The sequence below is a fragment of the Pleuronectes platessa genome, chromosome 1, assembly GCF_947347685.1.
Source record: "Pleuronectes platessa chromosome 1, fPlePla1.1, whole genome shotgun sequence".
In the NCBI taxonomy this organism is placed as follows: Eukaryota; Metazoa; Chordata; class Actinopteri; order Pleuronectiformes; family Pleuronectidae; genus Pleuronectes; species Pleuronectes platessa.
The window spans coordinates 8,463,572-8,485,882 of record NC_070626.1 but is presented as its reverse complement, the minus strand read 5'-3'; the positions used below and the strand labels follow the sequence as shown (position 1 = coordinate 8,485,882).

The following is a 22,311-nucleotide window of genomic DNA, read 5'->3' as shown; positions in this document are numbered from 1 at the left end:
TCGGGGAAGTTCATGCTTAGAGCCCCCCTGGTACAAAGGCATTTCCCTGGTTCCAGTCATTATACTAAGCTAACCCATTGCTGCATGTAGCCAGAAATGTAACGCACAGACATACTGCCAGAAAGGCAATAAGCTTGTTTACCAAATATCGGACCTTGTGAGTGCTACAGTACACTGAGCTGCAGTTGCGCTGTTAGTTTGTCAACACTCAACAAACCAGTAAACATCTATCCACAGTTACATTTGTATTAATTTGAGACTAAGACTGATCTGGAGGGAACATCTGCACTGTGCCTGCACAAAAAAAAACTTATTACTCTGCTCTCTGTCTCCCAGGAAACGTTAGGCTCACGTGTGAGGACGTCCCAGTCAAAAATATGTATTTAGCTCCAGTACAAGAAACAAATGAAAGATGAGTTGGCTTCCCCCTCAGAGTACTGTAAATTACCATGATGATTCTGCTGGCTCCAAGCTGAACCCAGCCAATTTCTCATCTTCACAAACCCCCTAATTTAATGATGATGGAGGATATGCATAGTGTCAGCCTTGTAATTACTCTGTATTTACAGTTGAATGGAGGCATTAGAGGAATTTTCCAGGTATAGTTCATGATTTAGAGCCATCTCAGGGACGGGTTTTGCATGCCTGGGAGGGCGACTGCTGAATTCCCTACTGATATTCACAATAAAGCCTTGACTTAGTTTTTGTTAAGACTGGAATTGCTGGAATCCTCTCAGCATGCCAAACAGCAGCCACGCTGCCTGTTCTGTCGCCCTCTCTGCAGCTCGACAATCTCTGTACCCTGGAGTGTTTTTTTCCAGCTGGAAATATTAGACAGAATTTCGGGTTAATTGTTACCGCTCCTGTGGTGATGCAAAGGTTTCCATAATGTGCCAGCGCTAAGTTTATGTGAGAAAAAGATAAATTGACCATTCTGTTTGGTTTGTTAGGGTTAGGCTTAAGTTAAGTGCACAAATTCCTTCCAACTCTGTGTTATGAATTTGCAGCATGTGGATCTTACATCTAACACTGAGGACAGGAGTGTAAAATATAAATGGATGGAAATAGATACTTACAAAATCTGGATTTTTAGTAAAGAATTGGTTTATTGGATTAACGCCATTTGGAAGAGGTCTTCTGAGTACATGTATACTGAAATCAGACTTCAGTACATGTACAGGTGATGTTTGTAATTTCCTGCCTGTGAATCTTTTCCAGCCACGCACAATATGGCTGCATGCAGGTGTTTTTGTGATGCTAAGCCGTGATACAGACCTGACACTTACTCCTTTTTGTGGACCCTAACGTATGTGTAGGTACTATCCCTGCACTACATATTGTCAACTGTATGTGTGTCACTCACCAGTACTCAGGATTTGATATCTGCGATGTGTTACTTAGGATCCGAGCAGATATGTTAACTTGGCATGACTAGAGTAAGACGTTTGACAGATGCACAGATTTTAAACAAAATTTGAAAAGGCCAAGCAGCTTGTTACCTATTTCAATTTGTAACTCCCCAAACACCAGCATTCCTACGGGCTGTTGTTAAGAAAAGTTTTCTGTCCGGTGCACCGTAAATTTCCATAAATTATTTGGGGGACTTTTGATAATTGTGGACAGTTGTCAGACAAACTTCAGAGTTTTAGGTTTCTGTTTTGTCCATGCAACAGTCAAAACGCCAACATATTAATTTACTCTTTTAAAAGGCCGAGAATTTCAGCAAAGTCTTAACATCTTTATCTCCCACATTTTTGCTTAAAACTTAACATATTACTTGAATACTCATTTGTTGCAGCTTAGTTCTCTCGAAGTTATCATTAGCTAAACGTTGTCTTAGAGACAGTAATTTTATACTTTTATTTAAATAAAGCTTTGAATTCAGAGCTTTAGTAAATATTTAAGGATTGGATTAATATACATATACATTTATTGTACTTAATCAGAAAAAAAAAATCATTGCCAATGTCCGTTTCCTGTGATTCAGTGGTTAAGGTTGAGCAACTGTTGACAAACTATTTTGTAAGCCGTTTCCTCCAACATTTTAAGGTCTCGACCTTAATATGTGAAAGGCCTGAGATAAAGCACATTGTGATTTGCGGCTCAACAAATAATGTAGAATAGAATTGCAACTGAATCAATTCCAAAACCTTGTAATCTGCCTTAAGAGATGGCAGCTTTGTCTCGGCCTATGTTTCAGATTACAGCTCTAGAAGAAGATGGTCAAAGAGCAGAGGCAGAATAGTTGCGCTGTAGCAGTTGCAGCAGTCACCTGACCGGTGGCCTGCAGACTCCGCCTCTCCCCTCTGACATCAGCGCTTTGATCTGCGTACTGTCTGTGTTAGCACAAAGCCATATTTAGCTCTGTGTAATCAGTGTGGTGAGAGCTTGCATGCCCACTGCTGACGATACCTGCCTAGTATAAACACACCTGCTCGCCCTGATGAGCTTAAGATTAATTTAATGTGCACCTGAAGGAGTTTGGTAGAAGCAGTGTTCCTCAGATAGAGCTTGGGTAAGGTTTCCATCAATGTCTTCATGTGTGCTGTATTAGCTAAGACAAATGCTTTTAAAGTGTCTCAGTAGTTTGATGTGACAAAGGTAGGGGAACAATTAAGTAAGCCTAGCTTGTAGGTTGTAGGTGTTGATGTCAACTAAAAAAGGTTTAATATTTATGTAGATAAATCTTGAATTTGAGGTTATTCTTCCTTGTTGTTGTTTTGAGGATATCCTCCAGGGCAAAGTCTGACTGTGATGCACAGACTCTGCTTAGCAACCTGTGTTTCTGTGATCACAACACGTGTTAGCAAAGAGTCCACTCTTTAGTTGTATTTGGGACTAGCTTATCGGAAATAGTTTATTTGATCTCTGATTGTCTCAGATGTGCTAGATACAAGATACAATAAAATTGTTATAGTTTATGAAAATGTAAAATTACATTTTTGAATAATGACACATTATAATGGACACAGATTTTTTACCTCTACATTAGTATTTCAGAAAATACATATTCCACAATTGTAAAATTGGAACTCATGTTTTGAATTCTAATCTCTAGAATGGGCAAAGCCTCAAAATGTTGCATCCTACATCTCCCATAATGCAACTCATTAATCTCAATATCTACTATTCAGTTAATCTGTTCCATTACTTAAGTCGATGTTCTTGAACAAGCTGTAGTTTGTTCCACAGTTAGCTGTTAGGGACATCAAGTGTTCTTGTGGGTTGACTTCCTTGTTACTTAAAGTATGAATCAGTGGGGGAAGTGAGGACTTCATACACATCAGTTGCATAACTACTGCACTGCACTTCCTTAAACCACTGCAGTGATTTTAATTCCGTGCGTCTCTGAATCTTAACCATTTCTAGAGAAACAGAGTGGATTGAAGGTTATGTGTCTGGTTGAAGTGTAACTCATTGTAAAGATCCTGGGGAGGTCACCATTGTATCCCAGGGTAAACACACTAATGCGTGCATATTTGTGAGCAATTTAGAGTTTCTGATTGACTAAACTTGCATATCTCTGCTTCACAGAAGTGGGAGCAGAGCTGTGATTCAAACTCGAAACCTTTATAATAAAACCTCTATAATGCAACTACAAACCACAAAGCCACTGTGGTCGCTATCAGAGCTTATTGGTCTTGTTGTATAACTACCTTTTGATGCGTATCAATTAAATTGGTTTGTTAATTGAAATGATGTAACCTAACAATACACAGCCCTTACTGCAGTGGGGAAGTTATATTAATCTGATCAGGCCTGCTATGAGACTGAGGTTAACATTGCTCAGGATTCTCCAAGTTAAACCTCTTACCTCCCAGATGGGAATGAACAGCCACTTTCCTTTTCTAAACTCAGATGTCTGGCTGTCTTTCTATGTATTTTCGTTGCTCCTGAGCTCCTATTTTCTTTTCTTTTAACTGTCTAATTGTAATTGAACAATATTGTCAAATCACCCTAACCCTTGCTCTCACTCTGTACAAAATAAGTGACCAAGTGCAGCAGACTTCAACAAGTTAAATTGCACAATATAATATGTTTGATACATATAAGATATAATGTAAAAAAAATTATATCAGCCCAAGCTTGTTCATTCTGAAGGAGTCCCTTTGCTTCAAGTATAGGCTCTCATTGTTCAAATGTAAAGTCAGCCATTTTTGTGAAATCCGCTATGTCATGTTCTCGCAAACTAAAAACATTGAAGCCACCTACATATCTGTGAAGCAAATATGAAGCTACCTACACCAGCCAGCCGTCTTAGCTTAATAGAAGCTAAAACTGTAAACAAGGGGAATCGTCTAGTTTTGCTCTGAATCAAGGTAATAAAACTGCCTTCCAGCTATTTTTTGCAACGAGATATCTTAAGGATTCATTGTACCTATTTCCCTATTTTTCCAATCTCTGTGATAACGTAAGTTAGTTGTCTTCTGGTGTTTTCTTCCTATACAGATGTTATATAATCTTCCGCATAAAAATATTCCTTTAACATGCATACAGACTCATAGTATTTCATAGCCTCATGGTGGTGGAAACAGTGGGGAGGGGATGGCATCAAACCTGGGGAGGAGCACTGATCAAGGCTCAGGCCCTGATTACAGGCCAGCCCCCAGTGCACCTCACAATAAGATAATGCTATCTGGGCCCACAGGTATTTGGTTTCAGTGGAGAGGGTAATAACTGTCACCAAACACTGAGGAGACCTTTCATCCCCTGGCCTTGTGTTGTCAGCCAGCGTTTGTGTGCAGTCTCTGTACAGAGGCAGCTTTTGTGTGTCCCGGTGCGGTCGCGTCACCACTAAGGCCTCATATCTGTCCATAGAGACAATAGCTAGGTTAGATTAAATCAAACAGCCGTGACTCTCTAAATGGTAGTCAACGTGGTGTGTCCAAGTTACTGTGGCTGCATTGTTGATAATATGATGTAGCCCTGACTAATTTAGACGAGCCTCAGAAGAGCAGAGCTGATAGTGAACCGTAAAAAGAATCAGCTGAGTGTTCAACACAAAACAGACACACTGTTACTATGGTGGCTTGTGCTGTGGCTGAGTGCAGTGTACGTCATTTTGTAGTGGTAGGCCAGTAACTAATGGTTGACTATTGGGCGAACACACTAGAGGTTAAACAAATGTCTTGAGTTAAATATCAAACCTCTGAGTCACGTTGAGCCCCAGTCCTCAGTGTCCCATGTTTGAAGCCTTTGATTGCCACTGTTATTTGATAAAGGAAACTTACTGTTTTCCCGAGTCTCAGTGATATGTTCAGGAGTTTTAGAAGTCTAACATTATGAGTGAGATATTGTTCATGTTTGGCATAAAACTAAAGGCAAAGTACAGATGGTTATTTGACCTAAATATGTCTGCTTTCATTTAGTCTTCATTCCCACAGCAACTTAAAAATGGAAAATATGACTTAACATGCAGCTCATGCTCAAATCTTTAAATCAAATTAAATATGTAGGATGTACCAAATACAAGTTGATAATTACAGAATAATAATAATAAGAGGAGTGAAGATGAAGATCATTTAACCAGTGGAGAGATATTCATATGAAATCTGTCTCCCGACAGGCTTTAACCCAGCCTGAAAGCTTTGCATGGCACCTCTGCCATGTGGTAGCATAGTTTTTTTTATCCAAAACTCCTACAGTACCATTGGGCCTCACATCTAAAGCAAGACTACCACAGTTGGGTCTTGAACCCCAAAAACTGGCATGGTTGTGGACAATTCGTCAACAATAGTTGGAAAACCTGCAGCATCCAATGTGGAGGTGATGTTAAGACAAGACATGTTTGGCATGTGCATGTATCAAAGGGTAGCATACAAAAATAGACAGGCAAAAAGTCAGGAATCTAGGCCAGATTGTCCTTCTCTAGTTTATGCAAGAGGGGCGGGGCTTCTACAGGTGGGGTACAAGCCCAGTCCAACTCCTCACTTAGACTTAAGTTATTTTTCTGTTGTCATCATGGAGCCTCAGCATTGGATGACACCTCCGGTCTATATTGGGCTAATGTCCCTGTTTACAGGTGTCTCCATGTCCTTGACTGCAACTCTCTATGTACTGCCAAATTCAAACAACTTCACAGAGAGATTTCTGTACGCATAATACGATTCTGCACTGACATTCGTCAAGTTAATTAATTGCCATTGGGAGTTTTTTGACCTAGAAAGACTGCAGTAAAAAGCTTTGAGGTGATAAAACACATACAGCCTTTTATGCTCAACGAGTTCACCTAATCTGACCTATTTCTTTCAAGTATCCGCTGTGATTTAGGGCTGCAATTTACGACTATTCTGATAGTTGATTAGTCATCGATTATTGAAACGATTAGTCGACTAATCGGATTATGAATGACCAGTGATGCCGGTAGCGCGTTACTTAGTAACGCGTTACTCTAATCTGACCACTTTTTCAGTAACGAGTAATCTAACGCGTTTCTATTTCCAAACCAGTAATCAGATTAAAGTTACTTGTCCAAGTCACTTTGCGTTACTATTTTGGTGTTTGTGGTTAAATCGCTGGGCATGTGCCGCGGCAGGTGGAGTAGTCACCCTGTTGCCCTCCTCTCCATGCCGCCGGAGGCTCGTTGTGCGGCACGCCTCGATGTTCTTTTTGGGGGGGGTCCTCGTCCGCGGTGTCTCACGGCTTCGCTGGTGCGGGGGGCTTTCGTGCTCTTGGGCCGCGGGGCGGTATCCATCGGTGGTGCGGAAGGCGGGGACCGGTTGGAGGGAACCGGGTACGGCGGTTGGCGGCAGTGAATCTGGACGCGTGTCAGTCCGGTCTCGCGGATCACCTCAGCTACGTCGCCCGCTGGGGGAACCCTCCGGCGGCTTCTAATAAAGTGAGTCTTGACAAAACCGGTTGTAATTTTTATGCTGAGGCGGCGGGGGTGTTGTCGGCAGCTGCTGAATGTAACTAATAAAGTAACTTGTAATCTAACTTAGTTACTTTTAAAATCAAGTAACTTGTAAAGTAACTAAGTTACTTTTAAAATCAAGTAATCTGTAAAGTAACTAAGTTACTTTTTCAAAGTAACTGTGGCAACGCTGTGAATGACACAAATTCTCAATTGCTCTTATTTAGCCAACAGCTTTTAAATGTAGCTTGAGGTTGTTCGAGGCATGTGATGACTGAAAATAAAGAAAATAAAGATCAATACTTCATTAAAAAAAAAGTATTTTAATAAACTTTGCAGCATATTAAGGTATTATTGATACAAAAGAAAAGAAAAATCAAGATTTTGTCCAGTTAAAACCAAAGACAGGCAAAGTGCTCATATAAAAAAATGTATTTAAATTCAAGTTTCCCTTTTTACTGTGAACCAAGAACAGGCCAAGTGCTGATACTAAAATTAAATTGAAAATCAAGTATCCATTTTTCCTGTTAACAAACAAAACTACAGTCTTCTTCGGACTGCATAATTGTAATTAAAAAAAGACGTTTGTCAGGCAATAGGATAACATTACGCTTTTAAACTCGTTAATTTTTTTAAACCATATCAAAAGCGTGTCTGCCGAGTGGACCAGCGTACAGCGGGTCTGCCATACAGATATTGCACGTAGTTTTTTTTCCGGGCCATGTTAAGGGTGAAATTCTCCCGAACTATTGACTTCCTGGTACGCGATGCTGTTGCAACCTCGCCATTGGTCTATGTTTTGTCGCTTTTGCATATGGGCGACTTACAGAGATACGAAGGAAGCGAGATGGCTCATGTCGTCGCCAGGCTTTTAAACTTGAACTCGCCTCCGGCGATTGGACAAGCGTGTTTGTTGATCCAGGATTTGAGAAGGAATAATTAGACACTTATACATGAAGTTCTGGAAATTGAACATTTATTGTATTCACTGAAATACTTACAGAGAGTCTCTGGGGTTCTGCCGGACACGTCACCAGGTTCAGTGGATCATGTCGAGAAGAAGCCCCGTTCAATCCTAAGTCCACAGTATATATAATCAGACACAGGGTGGGCACAGAGGCGGTTCTTTTTCTTTGAGGGAATTCATCTGGCCAGTTATTGGCCAGATGTATACTGTTTCCTCAAAGTGCAGTTTTTTGCAAGCACATCACTTTCAACTGACCAGGTGTCCCACCACTGTGGCCTTGGCAAACAGGGAGCCTGCCACAGTGGAGAGACCCAGCAGATAATACTTTTCCGGAGGATTTCATATCTTTTTCTCACCATATTTCATGAAGCACCTAGTTGTATTAGTTCTGGCACGTCCTCTCTTTTCTGAGCATCCGTGCTTTCATTATTTCAAATCTCAAGATGAATTTCCATCACACACTTTTCTCCGAATTGTATTTTGGGTCAGATTGACATTCAGGTTGACACCTGCTCTTTCTGTGGTCGTGCTCTGGGCCTGACCCTGCGTCTGAGTCAAAAGATTATACATCATTCTAACTAAAAGTAACTGTTGTAGCATTATTGATTATATGGATTATACAGCTAATATTTGTTCACAGGATATAGGTAAAATATAATCACAAGATACAGAGAAACATAGATATCTCAACACTCACTCCTCAGTAGGGCTGCTCGATTAATCGAAATTTAATCATGATTACGATTATGGGGTCAAACGATCTCCGAACTACCATAATCGAGTTGAAACGGTTATTTGGCATTTTTTTTCCCGAAAGAGACGCGCTTGCGCAATTCAGTCCTTCCCCCAAAGCATTCAGCGCCCCAGCTGACTGGCTCTCACTCTCAAGCAGCAGTAAAGTGAATGAAGCGAGTTGTGTGTGTGTGGTGACCGGCGGGGGAAAAAAAACAGCGCGAGTGGAAAAGCAGGGAGGGCAGCAGCACACCATTTGGCGGCCGCGCCGCGCACCGCTATTCTCAAGCGCGCTCCCGCCTGGCTGTTCAGACAGGTCAGACCGGACCCGCATTTCTCTGCGCCGGTCAGTCGGGCATAGAGTGTTAGGGTTGCCATCATTAAGGGTTTGAATAACCGGGCACCGATATCCTGGTTTCACGGAGGAATAAGACACGCAGCCGTCATCGGTGTTTACCGGAACCGGAAGTGATTAAAAAAATAAAACATAGACTTCAGAATAAGGGCACATATTAATAATCGTTTAAATAATTGTGATTTTGATATTGTCCAAATTAATCGTGATTATGATTTTTTCCATAATCGAGCAGCCCTATTCCTCAGCCCTACTAAAAACAACGTTTAGTTCAGCTGCACGGCACGGAAAAAGCACGCGCTATGACGTTACCAACGAATCATCGACGAGTAAAATCATCGGCGACTATTTTTGTCATCGATTTTTGACGACAACGTCGACTAATCGTTGCACCCCTACTGTGATTCTGCACAACTGACATTAAAGCAGCTACTGGCTTACTCTTTCTGTATTGGGGTCTAAAGGACCTAGGGATGTACCAGTAGAATGACTTAACATGCCTTGCTCAATGACAGTTGTTGAGGTAAATCATTGATAACTCTTAATATCCTATTGAGAATCAGGTGTTTTTACTGGTGTGCGGCTCCTATAAGCCTCAGGGTGCTGAGTCTCATTTGCAACATTTTTAATACCATTGTGAACAACTTGTTGTGACTTGCGGTGAGCTTCGAAGAAATGCTTCATAGAATAGAAATAGATGCAGTGTTTAAATTATTCTTAAAGGACCCATTGCATGCCCATTTTACCACAGTTGATATGGTTCCTTGGGGTCTTAATGGAATGTCTGTAACATATTTTGGTCAGAATACCTTTTTACCCTGTCTAAAACAGCCCTCCTCAGATTGACCTGTTTTGAGTGCCCCGCCCCCCTCTCATCTCCCCCCTCCTCCCTCCTTCACGAGATACAAGCGCACAGATTTTTAGCTATCATTACCTCTGTAGAAATATGGCTACTGGAGACGAAGATACAATCTTGCAACCATATCGTTTTGAACCAGAGTCAGGTGGGCCGAAGCCTGGCTGCGAGAGCCCCAGCTCCCCGGCTCAGCCCCGCAGTGGGAGCAGTGGGAGCTGGAGCTGGCGCAGCAGCAGCATCCTTCCACATTGTTGAGTCAACGTTTAGAGGTGTCCCGGGGGCCCCCGCCTCGACGATCGGCACGTTTATGCGGCCACTTAGATGTCTGACGGGTAGCAGCAGCGAGCTAACGCTAGTCGGGGAGCCGTGCCGTCTCTCCCCGGAGCCGGTGAGATGATGGTGGGGGGTGGTCCAAGGCCATGTAGCGAGACTCCCTACATGTGCATGGTTGGAACATGACGTATTTTTTCGGTCGTAATCCCATTCGACGCCATCTAGCGTATCGTATCTGACATAGAGGAACCACAACAAATCGCGGGAGTTGTTTTTTTCTAGAGTTTTTGGGACGGTAGACATGCCAGACACCCAAATTAACGTGTAGAAGCACTACAAAAGTGGAATTTTCAAATGTCCCCTTTAAGTTCCGCAAATACAATGAAATGCACAGACAGTGGTTTTTCTGAATTTTCCTTCCCAGTATTGATGCCAGTTTGTTTATAAAATAAATGGGTAGATCAACCAAACAGAATGTGATAATGACCATGTCATGTTTTGAAGTGCAATGCTACATTAAGGCACATAGATCATGTTTATTGGGAGGAGATAAAGTCAAGTGCCTTTGATGCATTTGGGATTTTTTATATATCCTCCGCTCCTACAAACTGCTTCAACCTTGACTTGCAATGGGCACATGCATTTGTTTTAGTATTTTAAAGGACTGTGGCCTTTGGACAAGACTCAAATGTTCCTACAGGAAGTCCCAGAGGGAGTGGTGCTGACGGGAAAGATTATGTTGATGCCGTCACAGTCTTCCAGTCCCCTCTGATCTACCAACTGTCTACTGTTCCTCGCACCATTCATTGAGTTACTTTCATGTTTTAATGCCATCAGATCTTATAGTAGATTGCCTTTGATCAGAAGGAGTTAAAAAAGTTGATCTTGTGAGATGATTACACGCAACAAAGTGAATAACTGGTTTGTTTTGCTTCAAACTTACATTAGAAATTATCATCATCTCATGACTGAAGAGGATGCAACAGATATGTATTGTTAGAATATAAATAAATAAATAAAATGCATACGGAAAAAATTCATTAAAGGTTTGTTTAAAAAATAATTGATTGAATAATTTAAAGGGAAATTAAGCTGTTCCTGTGGCTACTAGGGTTAGCAGTACAAATACTGTTTTTTACTTGACCTGTGACATTTACACATGCATGGACATGGGCAATACATGTTAATATTAGCTAATGAGCTGTTGTCATAATCTGTCCTATGCATGTGTTTGTGTTGGGGAATCCTCAGTCTCAGCTGATTATTGAGAAAGGTGTAGGAGACAGCCCGATTAATGATTTGTGAAGCTATCCTATTCAGTCCTCCCATTCACATTACAGTCACATGGCTATTATGGCTTATTTTGATAGCCAGGGGACCTGTGGAAGCCATAACGGGTCCATTCCCACCTCTGACTCGTTGCATTACTACTGCTATTTCCCCATTGAGGGGCTTTTGTCTCTTGATTTATCGGTCCATTTTTGACGGCTATGCACTTGAACTTAGCTGATGCCCTGTCTCTTTGTGGCCTTCTTGCAGCACAGGAAGAAAAATTAAAGGCAGTTTCTGCCATTATAAAGACTCTAAGGAGCTTGGCAGAAGGCTGCTTGCACCCAATGTTTTAGGTGGAGTTAATGGGTTGTGCAATGTCTATAGGCAGGTGTTGGGTGGCCGTAGGTTGAGCTTAGGGAATGTCATTTCTCAAGGTTCTTCTATTACCATAGAAAGAAACAGAGTGGGGTTTGGACACCAGGTTTTATTCCTAAATTACAACGAGGATGCACAAGTTGTTAACTAAGGTTCCTCACCTTGTTTGAAGAATTGACAAGATTATGTGTTACATATAGAGCTTCTGTGGAGATAATACATTTTTCTAAATATATCATTGTCACTCAGGCCCATTCCTCTCTTAACTAAACCGGAAGTCCAAAACTTAATAGTGACATCTGTTGGGCTTACTCAAACCTAAACTTTGTGCAGTTTAATCCTGATACGTTTTATTCATCACCTGAGAAATTGTAGAAATGGTCGGTTTCCAATGTTTTTCAATTCAAATCCACCCCCCCCCCCCCCCCCCATTTTATGGCATTACACTATAACTTAAGCTCAAGCATTTTCCACAGCTCCAAAATATCTTGTTGCAGTGAATTGCTTGGAATTTAGTTACCTCTGTGAAAATAATGCTGCCTTTTGTGATACAGCAATCAGTTTATTCAGTGTTACCATGTCCCCTATATCAAGTATTGTAGTTAAAGGATCCACGGAGGGCTGAAGGCTTACTTTTCTCCAAAGGACAACACTTGAGTTGAAAAATTAAGGAGAACATAAAGAACCTTTTGGAGCACAATGAAACCCTGTTTCTCATAGTTGGTTTTAGTAATGAGAAACAGGGAGACTTTTTTTATTTGAATAGAAACACAGTAGGAATTAAATAATTTCTGCTTCAAAATGTAGTGTCCTTTTTGGTCCTGGTTGACCCAAATTCTGAATATCATGTTACTCAAATACATAACTTTAAATATGAATGAAAGAGATTAGCACCCATGACTGTGACATGTAACAAACCATTATAAAAAAGATGTGTCACTCTGTTTGATTTGTGGGAAATGCAGGCAGACACCTACGTGTAATTCGTGACAGCTGATCTGACAATCCGCTTTCAAGGTTTGTTGTTTTAATGGCAACGACTCTCAGAAACACATACAATGAGAAACAGCAGCTAAATGTTTTCTACCTCGATTTACTAATGGTTATTATTGTTGGAGGTTAGTGAAACTGTGTATCTTTCTAACCTCAGTGTCTGAACTCAGTCAGTCACTGCTGGGCCTAAATAGTATTTTACTTTCAGATGCCATCTTTTCCTGGCTTATGCAAGAGAATACCGCATTCTAGAGTCGTATTTCTTGCTGAAGTGTCTTCAACCATGAGCTTGAAGCTGCAAACTCTGCTCTTTGTAAATCATGGTTCTATGATAAATATTGATAAAAACTGTTTCATCAGTCACAGTTTTTTGAAGTGAACTCCAGTCAATATCATGTTTCTTGGGATCCTGTACTCACTCCGTCGGTAAGCAAGCTTACTAACCATCCACAAAAACGTGACATTCAAGAGACTGAACATGAGTGACCAGCATTATTGATGTGCTAACTATAGTTGCCCTGTAGTATAAACTATATCTTAGACTAAGACTACATGTATAGGTGTGGAGAAATTTGGGGATGCAAGACTTTAGGTTGATTAATGTTAACTTTTATTTTTATAATTTATTAAGTGTAATATTGTTATCAGCTGGGCATATAAAAAGTGATTACAGGCAGATTGCCTCACGTTCTTACATTTAATACAATTACTGCTGATGTGCTCTTGAGCTTAGAAAGTGATCATTGCTTTGCAGACTGAGCTCTTGTGTGCACCTGCCAGGTGTGACTATACAGAGTGGAGTGAGTGGAGCTCACATGGGGAGCTCAGCAAACCTTCCCTGGATGAACAATGTTATCAATTTTGTGATAAACAATGAAAATTAAATGTAGTAATATACTTACTTGCTACCAAATATGTTTTTATTATACAACAAGTCAGTTAATCTGGTGGCCAATAGCACATCGGATAGGTGAATTGTTAAAGGTGATCTGTCCTGTCGAAGCAAGACCCCAACCCACGTGTGGTCACATGCTGCAGAGTGGTCATATAGAGAGCAACGGGAACTGACAAATGTCCCATATACAACCACTGAGACTGTTGGGGACATTATGTGAGAGTCTTATTAGTCAAAGTCCTGCATGTGGTGAGGAAGCTGGTCCCTGGCCCAGTGCACTTAAGGCAAGAGGCTTAGACTCCAGAGTATTATTAGAGCTACTGATTATCCCCTTACTTGATCCGCCTAATTCTAGCTCAGGCCCATTTATTTTAGCAGAAAAAGTGGGAAAAAACGTTTGAATTTGGCTAAATAATGTGAATTGGCCTTGCTGTGCCTCGGCTCACTGTTTAGTCCAGCGTTGACTCTTTTGGTGTACTCTGCTGAATTCATTAGGTCCTGGCCTTTTGTCGCCGCCTCCTCCGCTGTAGGGTGCATGTGATTAATGCACTGCTGACCACTGAGGCCAGCAGCAAGGACTTGCTTTAGTGCCAGGGAACGGCAAACAAAAGAAAATTGTCTCTCCAAATAACTGAGGAGAATACAGGCTCTCAGAGCCGGCCAGTCCCTTGACTCATAGATGAATGCAAGCAATATCTCTTCAAGAAAGTTCAATACAAAGGTTTCCAATCCATTTGTCCTCAAGTGTACAGCTGTAATATGTTTGTTTGGATTTAATTACACACCCACTGCTCCTGACCTTGTGCCCAGAAAACAGCTTTGAGGCCTGTGTCCCAGACTGGGAGTGGGGAATCAAACGTGAACATGAGCTGCTAAATCCTGCTAACTGATCTGTCCAGCATAAACCCACATAGAAGAGGCAAAGTATTGTGCTTTGGTTGTTTAGCTCCATGGCTTTTTATGCTTAATGATAAGTTAATTGGTGATTAGCGGGACTCATTGCTGCAGCATACAAACAAGCACCGATAGGTAGGACGATGAGAGCGTGTGCTCCCATGTGTGAATCAGTGTGTCCATGTTCTGTAATCATGCACTATTAACAGTGTTGGGACTACTGCCAGGATCAAGCTTAGCTGTCACCTTGTTGACAACGATGTCCTGACTAGATGCATTTTGTCGAAAAAGGGTAACTCTTGTAATCAAGAGCAGTTTGTTGGCAGGGTTTTGTCCTAGTTAAGCATAACAGCAGCTTGTTCAACTGCGAAAAGAACAACACTAACAAATTAGAGTTGACTAGAATTATCAGAAGCCATTGCAAAATAACCCTTTTTACTAAACATTTCAGGGTTTGGGGAAATGTGTTTATTTGTTATCTTTCTGCAATGAAAGTGAATATTTGTGGGGAGGCCGGATAAATGGCTCAAAATGAATGCTAATGTTGCTCCGTGTCTGGTGCTAAACAGGCAACATGTTAGCCACATCAGCTTTAGTGGAATGCAATATGTTTTATATAATATAATATACCACAAAGCTAAAACGTCTCATTTGCTTCTTCTTTTTACAGTGTCCAGGGACATGAAACTCAATCCACAACAAGCTCCATTGTATGTAAGTATCACCATTCATACTTCCAAAGCAGCAGTTTCTGCAGTGTATACTTTTCGGTTTCTCCGAACACCCCATAACACCCACACAGGTGTTCTCACTTTCAGACCTCTTCTCAGGAATGTGGATGTAGACAACTTCCATCTTGTTAATTTTCAGTTTGATGATCTCACGTAATTACTGGAATAGCCAAACATTTCTGGACTTCAAACCAGGAACAGGTAAAATTATCTGTGAGCTAAAATCAGTTGTGTGGGTGTGCAGGGAGGATATTTGAGAATACATTGGGCTGCATGAAAATCAACTTGCTATTTTAATGTTTGGCTGGGGAACATGCACAACAGTCTGTGTTCATTTCACTGCCCTCCACTGTGTAGTCTATTCATCATGTTTTTACATGGTATCAATTTGATGAAATAAGAACCATTTGATGGTCTGATGATTTTATAAAAATAGACCCTGATGATCTGTGAAGAAATGACTAACATGAGACAAAAACAAGACTGCTGATGTAAAAGTGGAATTTTTTAAAATTATTTTTAGTTTATTGGCTTCATCCATTCATATGATTTGTGTGTGTGAATGAGAAAGAAAAGTCTGTAGCCTACTTCAAAGTTACTTTTGTTCAGCTACTGTGTCTCCTGGGGTATTGGATGTTTGACAAAGAAGTAAAAGGCCTTTACTTTGCAGAAACAACGATTTTATGCAGTTAGTTTCCCTACAGAGCGGAGCAACAAGAGAACCTTTGTGGATGTGGTGGATGAATATCTCAAGCCTCAACTAAATTTCTACGCCTCCTTTTGATCATGTGCAATGAGTTAAGGGTCAAATTGCAGATAATATCATTCAAAGTTTAGCGTTTATTTTTATCTTTATTTGTCCCTGTTGTAACCACTTACCTGGACTTTAGGGTCTTTCAACATGATGATCGTGTTATCTTTCCCCAGGTGTTGACAATCCCTAAACATTCCTTGGTCTACTGGGATATTTACTTTTTTTTTAGACTATACTTCTTTTCGTTTGGCTTTAACTATCAGGGGTTTGCCACAGTGAATCTTCATGCCCCTATTTTCATGTGGCATTGTTTTTTTTATGTTTTTGTGCTGGATTCCCTCCTGACGCAATCCTCCCACTTATATTGGCTTGGGTTCGAGGAACATCTCTGGAGTCAGGTGCCTTGTATGTCTGCTTACCAATGAAGCTAGATAATGTAGTACGGGTGGAGGACATGAAGTTAATTGCTGAGGCCATCTCAGGTCGCTGAAGTAACCTCTATACCTGCTTCCAAACCTTCTTGTGCCTGCATGTATGGATGTGCCATTCTGGAGGAGCTGGACTACCTCTGCAACCCGATTGGGCAGCAGGTACCTCATGCTTCCAGTATTGACAAGGACACTGGCAGAAAACAACACTAGAGAAAAATAAGGAGAGAGCAATTGTCTGTGGCCACCACTCGCAGAAATATTCCCTTTATTGGAGGTAAACTTGCTTTTGCCTCTTCATTGCACCTGTTGCCACTTTCATTTGCACCAATGCAGGTGAAATAGGTTCACAACCACCTGTGCTTTCTAAATGGACAGATAGTTATCCCTGAAGTTTAACTGACTTGGTGTTTTGTTGTGATGATCGTTCCCTTGATTTTTTTGGAGCAGTGTATATAAATCTCCCCCCCCCCCCCCCCCCCCAAAAGTAGTTTCCTCTGAGTTTATTTTTCCTTTTGTCCTTTTTTGATGATGAGAATATATTGCTGATTCAGAACTCTGAGTAACAGTACGATTAGAAACAGACATGTTCTGTTAAAGGTTCAGTGGGTAAGATTTAAGTGAAATGGATCTATTGGCAATCATTTCTTATTTAATATAAAATAGCCCTAGTTATGTTTTCACTAGTGGTATCTTCTCTACGAAGGCCGTCATGTTTTTTACAGTCGCCAAACTGGACAAACTAAACACCTTTTGAGTTTTAATGGCAACTGAAGGCTATTACAGGTTCTCTTTCATGTTTGGAAGGGGTGGGTGAGGTGAGGGCTATTCAGCTGCAACATGCAATTTCACCAGTAGATGTTACGAAATTCTACACACTGAACCTTTGTTTTTTACCTCAATGCTTTCAGGGGGTTAAATTGTTTCTAAACACAATATGGTAGCGTTACACTGATCCCTAAATGTCTTCACTTTGAATTGCAAAATCTCAAATGATGTGTCGAGTTTTGAAAAATAGTGTGTGTCTGAGTAGTCTAATAGGCAAGGAAAGCACACAGGACACAAGATAGGTCAGAGGCATCTGTGTGTTTGTGGGTGTATGTCTCTAAAGGCTAGACCGGTTCATACATTAACCACAGAGACGACCTTATCTGTGATTTACAGTCTGACTCTTCAGTGGAACCAGGCGTGTAGTAAGGGGGTTAGTTACTCATCAGAACTTGGATACATATCACAGCATTTCACAGTGACAACACTCATAGGGATGAAGTAGTTGACCTGTAATTGTGCTTTTTAAAAACGCATTTAATGAATTCTGCCTTCAAGACTGACTTAAAAGGATAAAATCAGATTTTTTTATCTAAATTTCTCATTCACCAAAATGGATTTCAGACGTATGTGAAATCAAAAATGCTTTAGTAATTTGCACAAGAACATATCTAGTATAATATCTGAAAAAGGTTTCAGTGAGCCCATTCGAAAAAATCCCAGCAAGCTAGTGCACGGGTTGATGACGTTTCTAACACGCATCGGTTGAGATTCAAGAACGTTTGTCAAGAGGTGACAACGTTGACGATGTGCTGTGAAATAATATCTGTGATTTCTGCAGCGGGGTTTAGACATCGTGTTCTGCCTCCTGCATGTTCTACCCATCCACCCTCGCCTGAATGTGTTGTCTGAATCTCCCTTTAAGTTTTACACATGGGAAAGACAAAGTCTGAAAAATATTGGAACCCAATTTAGTTGATGTCTGAAGACAACTTAACCTAATTTAAATCCATTGTAATGATTTACTTATAGTTCTTTAAGAATGACTTCGGTCAAAGATTGATTGTAATTTATCAGGTAATCAGTATAGAAATTAAAGGATGATTGTTTCCTTTTAATTGATGATAAACTTTAAAAATGAGGGTGTTCTTCAATAATGGGGAGTCTCTTCATGCAAAGTATATGATGCACTTAACACTAAACATGCTGATAAGACATATGGTTAAATATGCCTTTGACATACAGACATAAAGAAAGATAGACAGGTGTTTGTGGAGTTAGTTGGTAAATTATCATCTAAAAACCAAGCACTGCCTTACCTGGTTAAGGCCGATTTATAGTCCGGTTGCACGCACGCACGCATGCACGCAAGACACGCAACACGCCCCTCGCGTGCCCTCTTGCGGCTTGCGTGCGTCCGCCCGCCAATTTTCTAATTATATGACAAAGCGACGCGAGCCTCACGCAGCCCGCAAGGCTTGTGATTGGTCTGCTTACTACATCCCGTCTGGAGTCTAGGTTTCATGCCCCATAATACGTGGAAATCACGGAAGATTTAGAAGAACGAATATGGACCAAATAGATGAGCACTTGGCAGAAGAGATCCGAAAGTATGACCACTTGTATAACCCGTCACACGACTGGCGGATTTGTCCGCCAGAAAAAGGCTATGAGGAGCCGGAGTGGCGATGTCTACGAAGAAGAAGACGTCTCTTCTTTGTGTGTTTTGTCTTCGACAAAAAAAATTACTCTGCCTAGTGTTCTGACGTTGAATTGCGTTGGAACACGCGCAACACGTTAGAGAAGCATAAACCAAAACGAGTCCGTCGATGCAACTGCGTGGCCTTCCGCGGTTGCAGTCGCAGTACTCAAATTCGGCCTTTAGCTGGAGGATACACTTGCAGGATGTGTGGAAAGGGCTACACTCACACATATTTAAAAAGAGGGGGGTGGGTTCATAGCCTCCAGCTGTTCTTTTGATGCTGCCTAAAAGCTGCCTGTTCACCATCGAAGTTCCATGATTAGCAGGTCAATACCTCAGCAGGTCACTTTGTTAAGTACTTATTACCAGCAGAGCACAGTCATACGGTGTGGCTGAAAGAACTCCATTTGTGCATGTCACATTGCTTTAAAACGGCTGCTTTAGCCCTCTGAGTTAAGATGGACACACACTAGTTTCATAAAGGTTTTATTTTTTGCATGCTGGCATGCGATTGATACTTCAGCCAAGGAGGCATCAGTGTTTGTTTGTTTTTTGGCTAGTTAGAAGGATTAAACAAAAACTACTGAACCAATTTCAATGAAACTTTGGGGAATGATGTGATATGGGTCAAGGAAGAACCCATTTAACTTTCATGCGGATCTGGATCAGGGAGTGGAGATAAGATTTTTTTTTTTCACTTTCTTTAAAATTGTGAGAATATTTTTTCATTGATTTCTCAGTGTTCCTGGGCTTTGACGGGGGTTTGCACTCTGCTGAGTTCTCATTTGCATCATAGCTATTGTTACTGTTTTGTGTGTGTGAGCGGGGTGGGGCAGCTTGTTTGCATGTTTTGCAAAGGTTGCTCTGTGCAGCTGTGTTTCCTGAAGCAGCTCTGGCAGTTGTTTCACATCTCTGTTTCTCTACCTCCACCCTCTACCACCACATGAGCATTCTCACTGACAATTATTCTGTTGATATTGTTTTCAACTGGTTAATATATTTCATCTGTTGCATAAGTATTGATTTATATGAGATTGATTACAAGCAATCATAACTGAGAAGGTAAACAGTAACCAGAGCAGAATTGAAAAATATAAATTTTGTGTCTTTTTTGGTGGAAAATATACAGCAATAATAATGGATGGATATTACTTTAGACAAAATGTGAGGCAGCTGTGCTGCTGTCACAAATAATTTTAGCATCAATTGTGTCAAAATGTCCCTGTTTTGTTTTGTGACTGAAGGGATTTTCAACCAACCCACAGCGTATACACATTTTTTTTCGTTTGCCTCTCCTTTGTAGTGAGGGTATGGAAGTTATTTTACAGTCTTTATTTTCACATAGAGTGCCAATTCACGAATGCACTCTGGTTCAAATCCTCTCAGTTCCTCAAAACATAATTTAGAGTCTGAACGAGATTTTCAGGACCCATTGGGCATTTAGTTTTGATTTGTAGTTGCAAAAGAGATAATAAGTTTTTGAAGTGTATTGTTGGTTCTGTATTTGGATAGCAGGAGCATTTGGTGATCATTTTTTGTCTTTTATTTGAGATTAGACACAATTTCTAAATTAGCACAATCTTTTTCTGATTTATGTTGTGTAAAAAAGTTGTCATATTCACACGTTAGATAAAATATACACAAATACAGTATATATCTTTAATTGGCCAACATATACAATTTTCTGTCTTTAGGATGTTTTCTATCTGAGCTGATACACAGTAGTTGGACTCCCTGTGATCACTGATTGTATCCATTCACATTGCAGACAAAAGCCACATTAATAGGTTCTAGTGTATTTTTGACCATTGGAAAACAGGCTATGTATCGTACAGGCGTTGCTAATTGTCTTGAGATAAGATATTCGTTTTTAATGGAGATAATGTCATGCCTGCTGGCCTCCATCCATCTACATCTAATTTATGCCAGTGCCTCTGCTGGTTAAAGCTGTGACTCTCTGTGCATAGCAAAGCATGCATCCTCCATGATGCCATTCCGTGCATTAAGTCCCTGCTCTCAGATGGTTACTCCAGGCTGTTTCTCCTCCTGTGGCCTCTGGCTATATGGTCAACTTCGGGCACATTTTCTCCCTCACATTGTTCAGCAGCAGCATCAGCGGCTTGCCAAACAGAGACTTGACAATCCCAAAGCTACTGGTAAGCCTCACTGCTGTCTACCTGCTGTTCCCCCCGCTGTGGAGCAAGGCCTTGAGGCTACCGCCTCATAAGAAGCACCTTTAACCCTGACGGTTTAGCTGTCCTTGACACTAGCCATCACCAGCTGCCATATTAGGATGTTTCATATTGGACTGGGCTGGCGAAAGGACTGCAACATTGGTCACAACAAGTGGGATGAAATGTCCCATTATCCCTCCTCGCTGTTGAAAAGCTGCCGTCCCCCAGTTGAAAACAGCTAATTTTGAACAATATCCCTATTTTGTTTGCTTCTCCTCCTCCTCAGTCTGTCCTCAGATGACACTTCATCATATCCCACAACGCTCACATACAAAGCATCCAGTTGTCACTTTGGAAGAAAAGAGGCACCACAATGATCTTTGTATAATTGTATTTTGTCATTGGAACATAAATACTTGGGCAAGACATTTTATATCGTCTGGTTTGAAAAATGTACAGTAGGCTGGGACAAGATGTTGTCCGAAATATATTTAAACTGAGTTTAAGTTGAATTTGATTCTAAAATCTGGTAAGCCAGTTCTCGTTCCCCAACTGAAGTAGAGGGCAGGATACAGTTCCTAACTTTTGTATGAGCTCTGAACACCAATGACCAGGTTCTACACGGATCCTCAACATTATATGATTAAGTTGAAAATGGGTTGCTGAAACAAGCTGCAATCATAGGGAGACACACTACCTAGTAAGGCTGCTATGTTTGGGCCTGGCCCCAGCTACTGTGATTTTCCTTTACCGTCAACAAGAGTAAGAAACGAATACCAAAAAAACTATAAACGGGGAAAAGTGTAGAAACAGTGTATAAGGTAGTTGAAAATGGGTTGGTCCAATAAGCTGCTTTTAGATATGCACTGAACTCTGCTGTTCCTCCGTGTTTTTTTCGGAGGAGGTGCTTGTGTGAATGCAAATGTCCGAGTCAGAAGCTCCGCATTTTCTACGGACTTCATACTCCTGGCCTCCTGGTATAATGTCAGTATAAATCCAGGAGAAGTTGATCTGTGAACACAGAGGGGATCCTCAACTGGATTCACCCTGAGCCAGTGGGGGTTGATTACACTTGTAATGTGCGAAAAATGAAAAGAACAAAAAGTTGAAAATTGTGTGTCTGTGGCCCTCCATAGGACTGTATAAACATGACCAATCATTTCAATCGGATTTAATAGGGATGAAAATGATTGGCTAGCGTACTCTCACTGCACATGACCAGTCTTCAACCAGAGAGACCTATACCGCTGGAGTAGAGACGATAGCCAGAAGTTAGCGTGCAATTCTTG

The 22,311-nt window shown here is 41.0% G+C and overlaps 1 protein-coding gene across 7 annotated transcripts in view; it reads left to right on the top strand.

The window, feature by feature from the left end:
* The window catches only part of LOC128439456 (A-kinase anchor protein 13), a 113,475-nt gene that overhangs the window by 3,876 nt on the left and 87,288 nt on the right, over positions 1-22,311 (top strand). For 6 of the 7 annotated variants that reach the window (XM_053421933.1, XM_053421932.1, XM_053421935.1 and 3 more), the window contains exon 2: positions 15,136-15,179. In XM_053421933.1, the coding sequence (XP_053277908.1) occupies positions 15,147-15,179 (33 nt within the window). In that variant the 5' untranslated portion in view covers positions 15,136-15,146. Of the gene's footprint in view, positions 1-2,351; positions 2,516-15,135; positions 15,180-22,311 lie in introns of those variants that run through there. The other variant, XM_053421930.1, reaches the window with a different exon arrangement.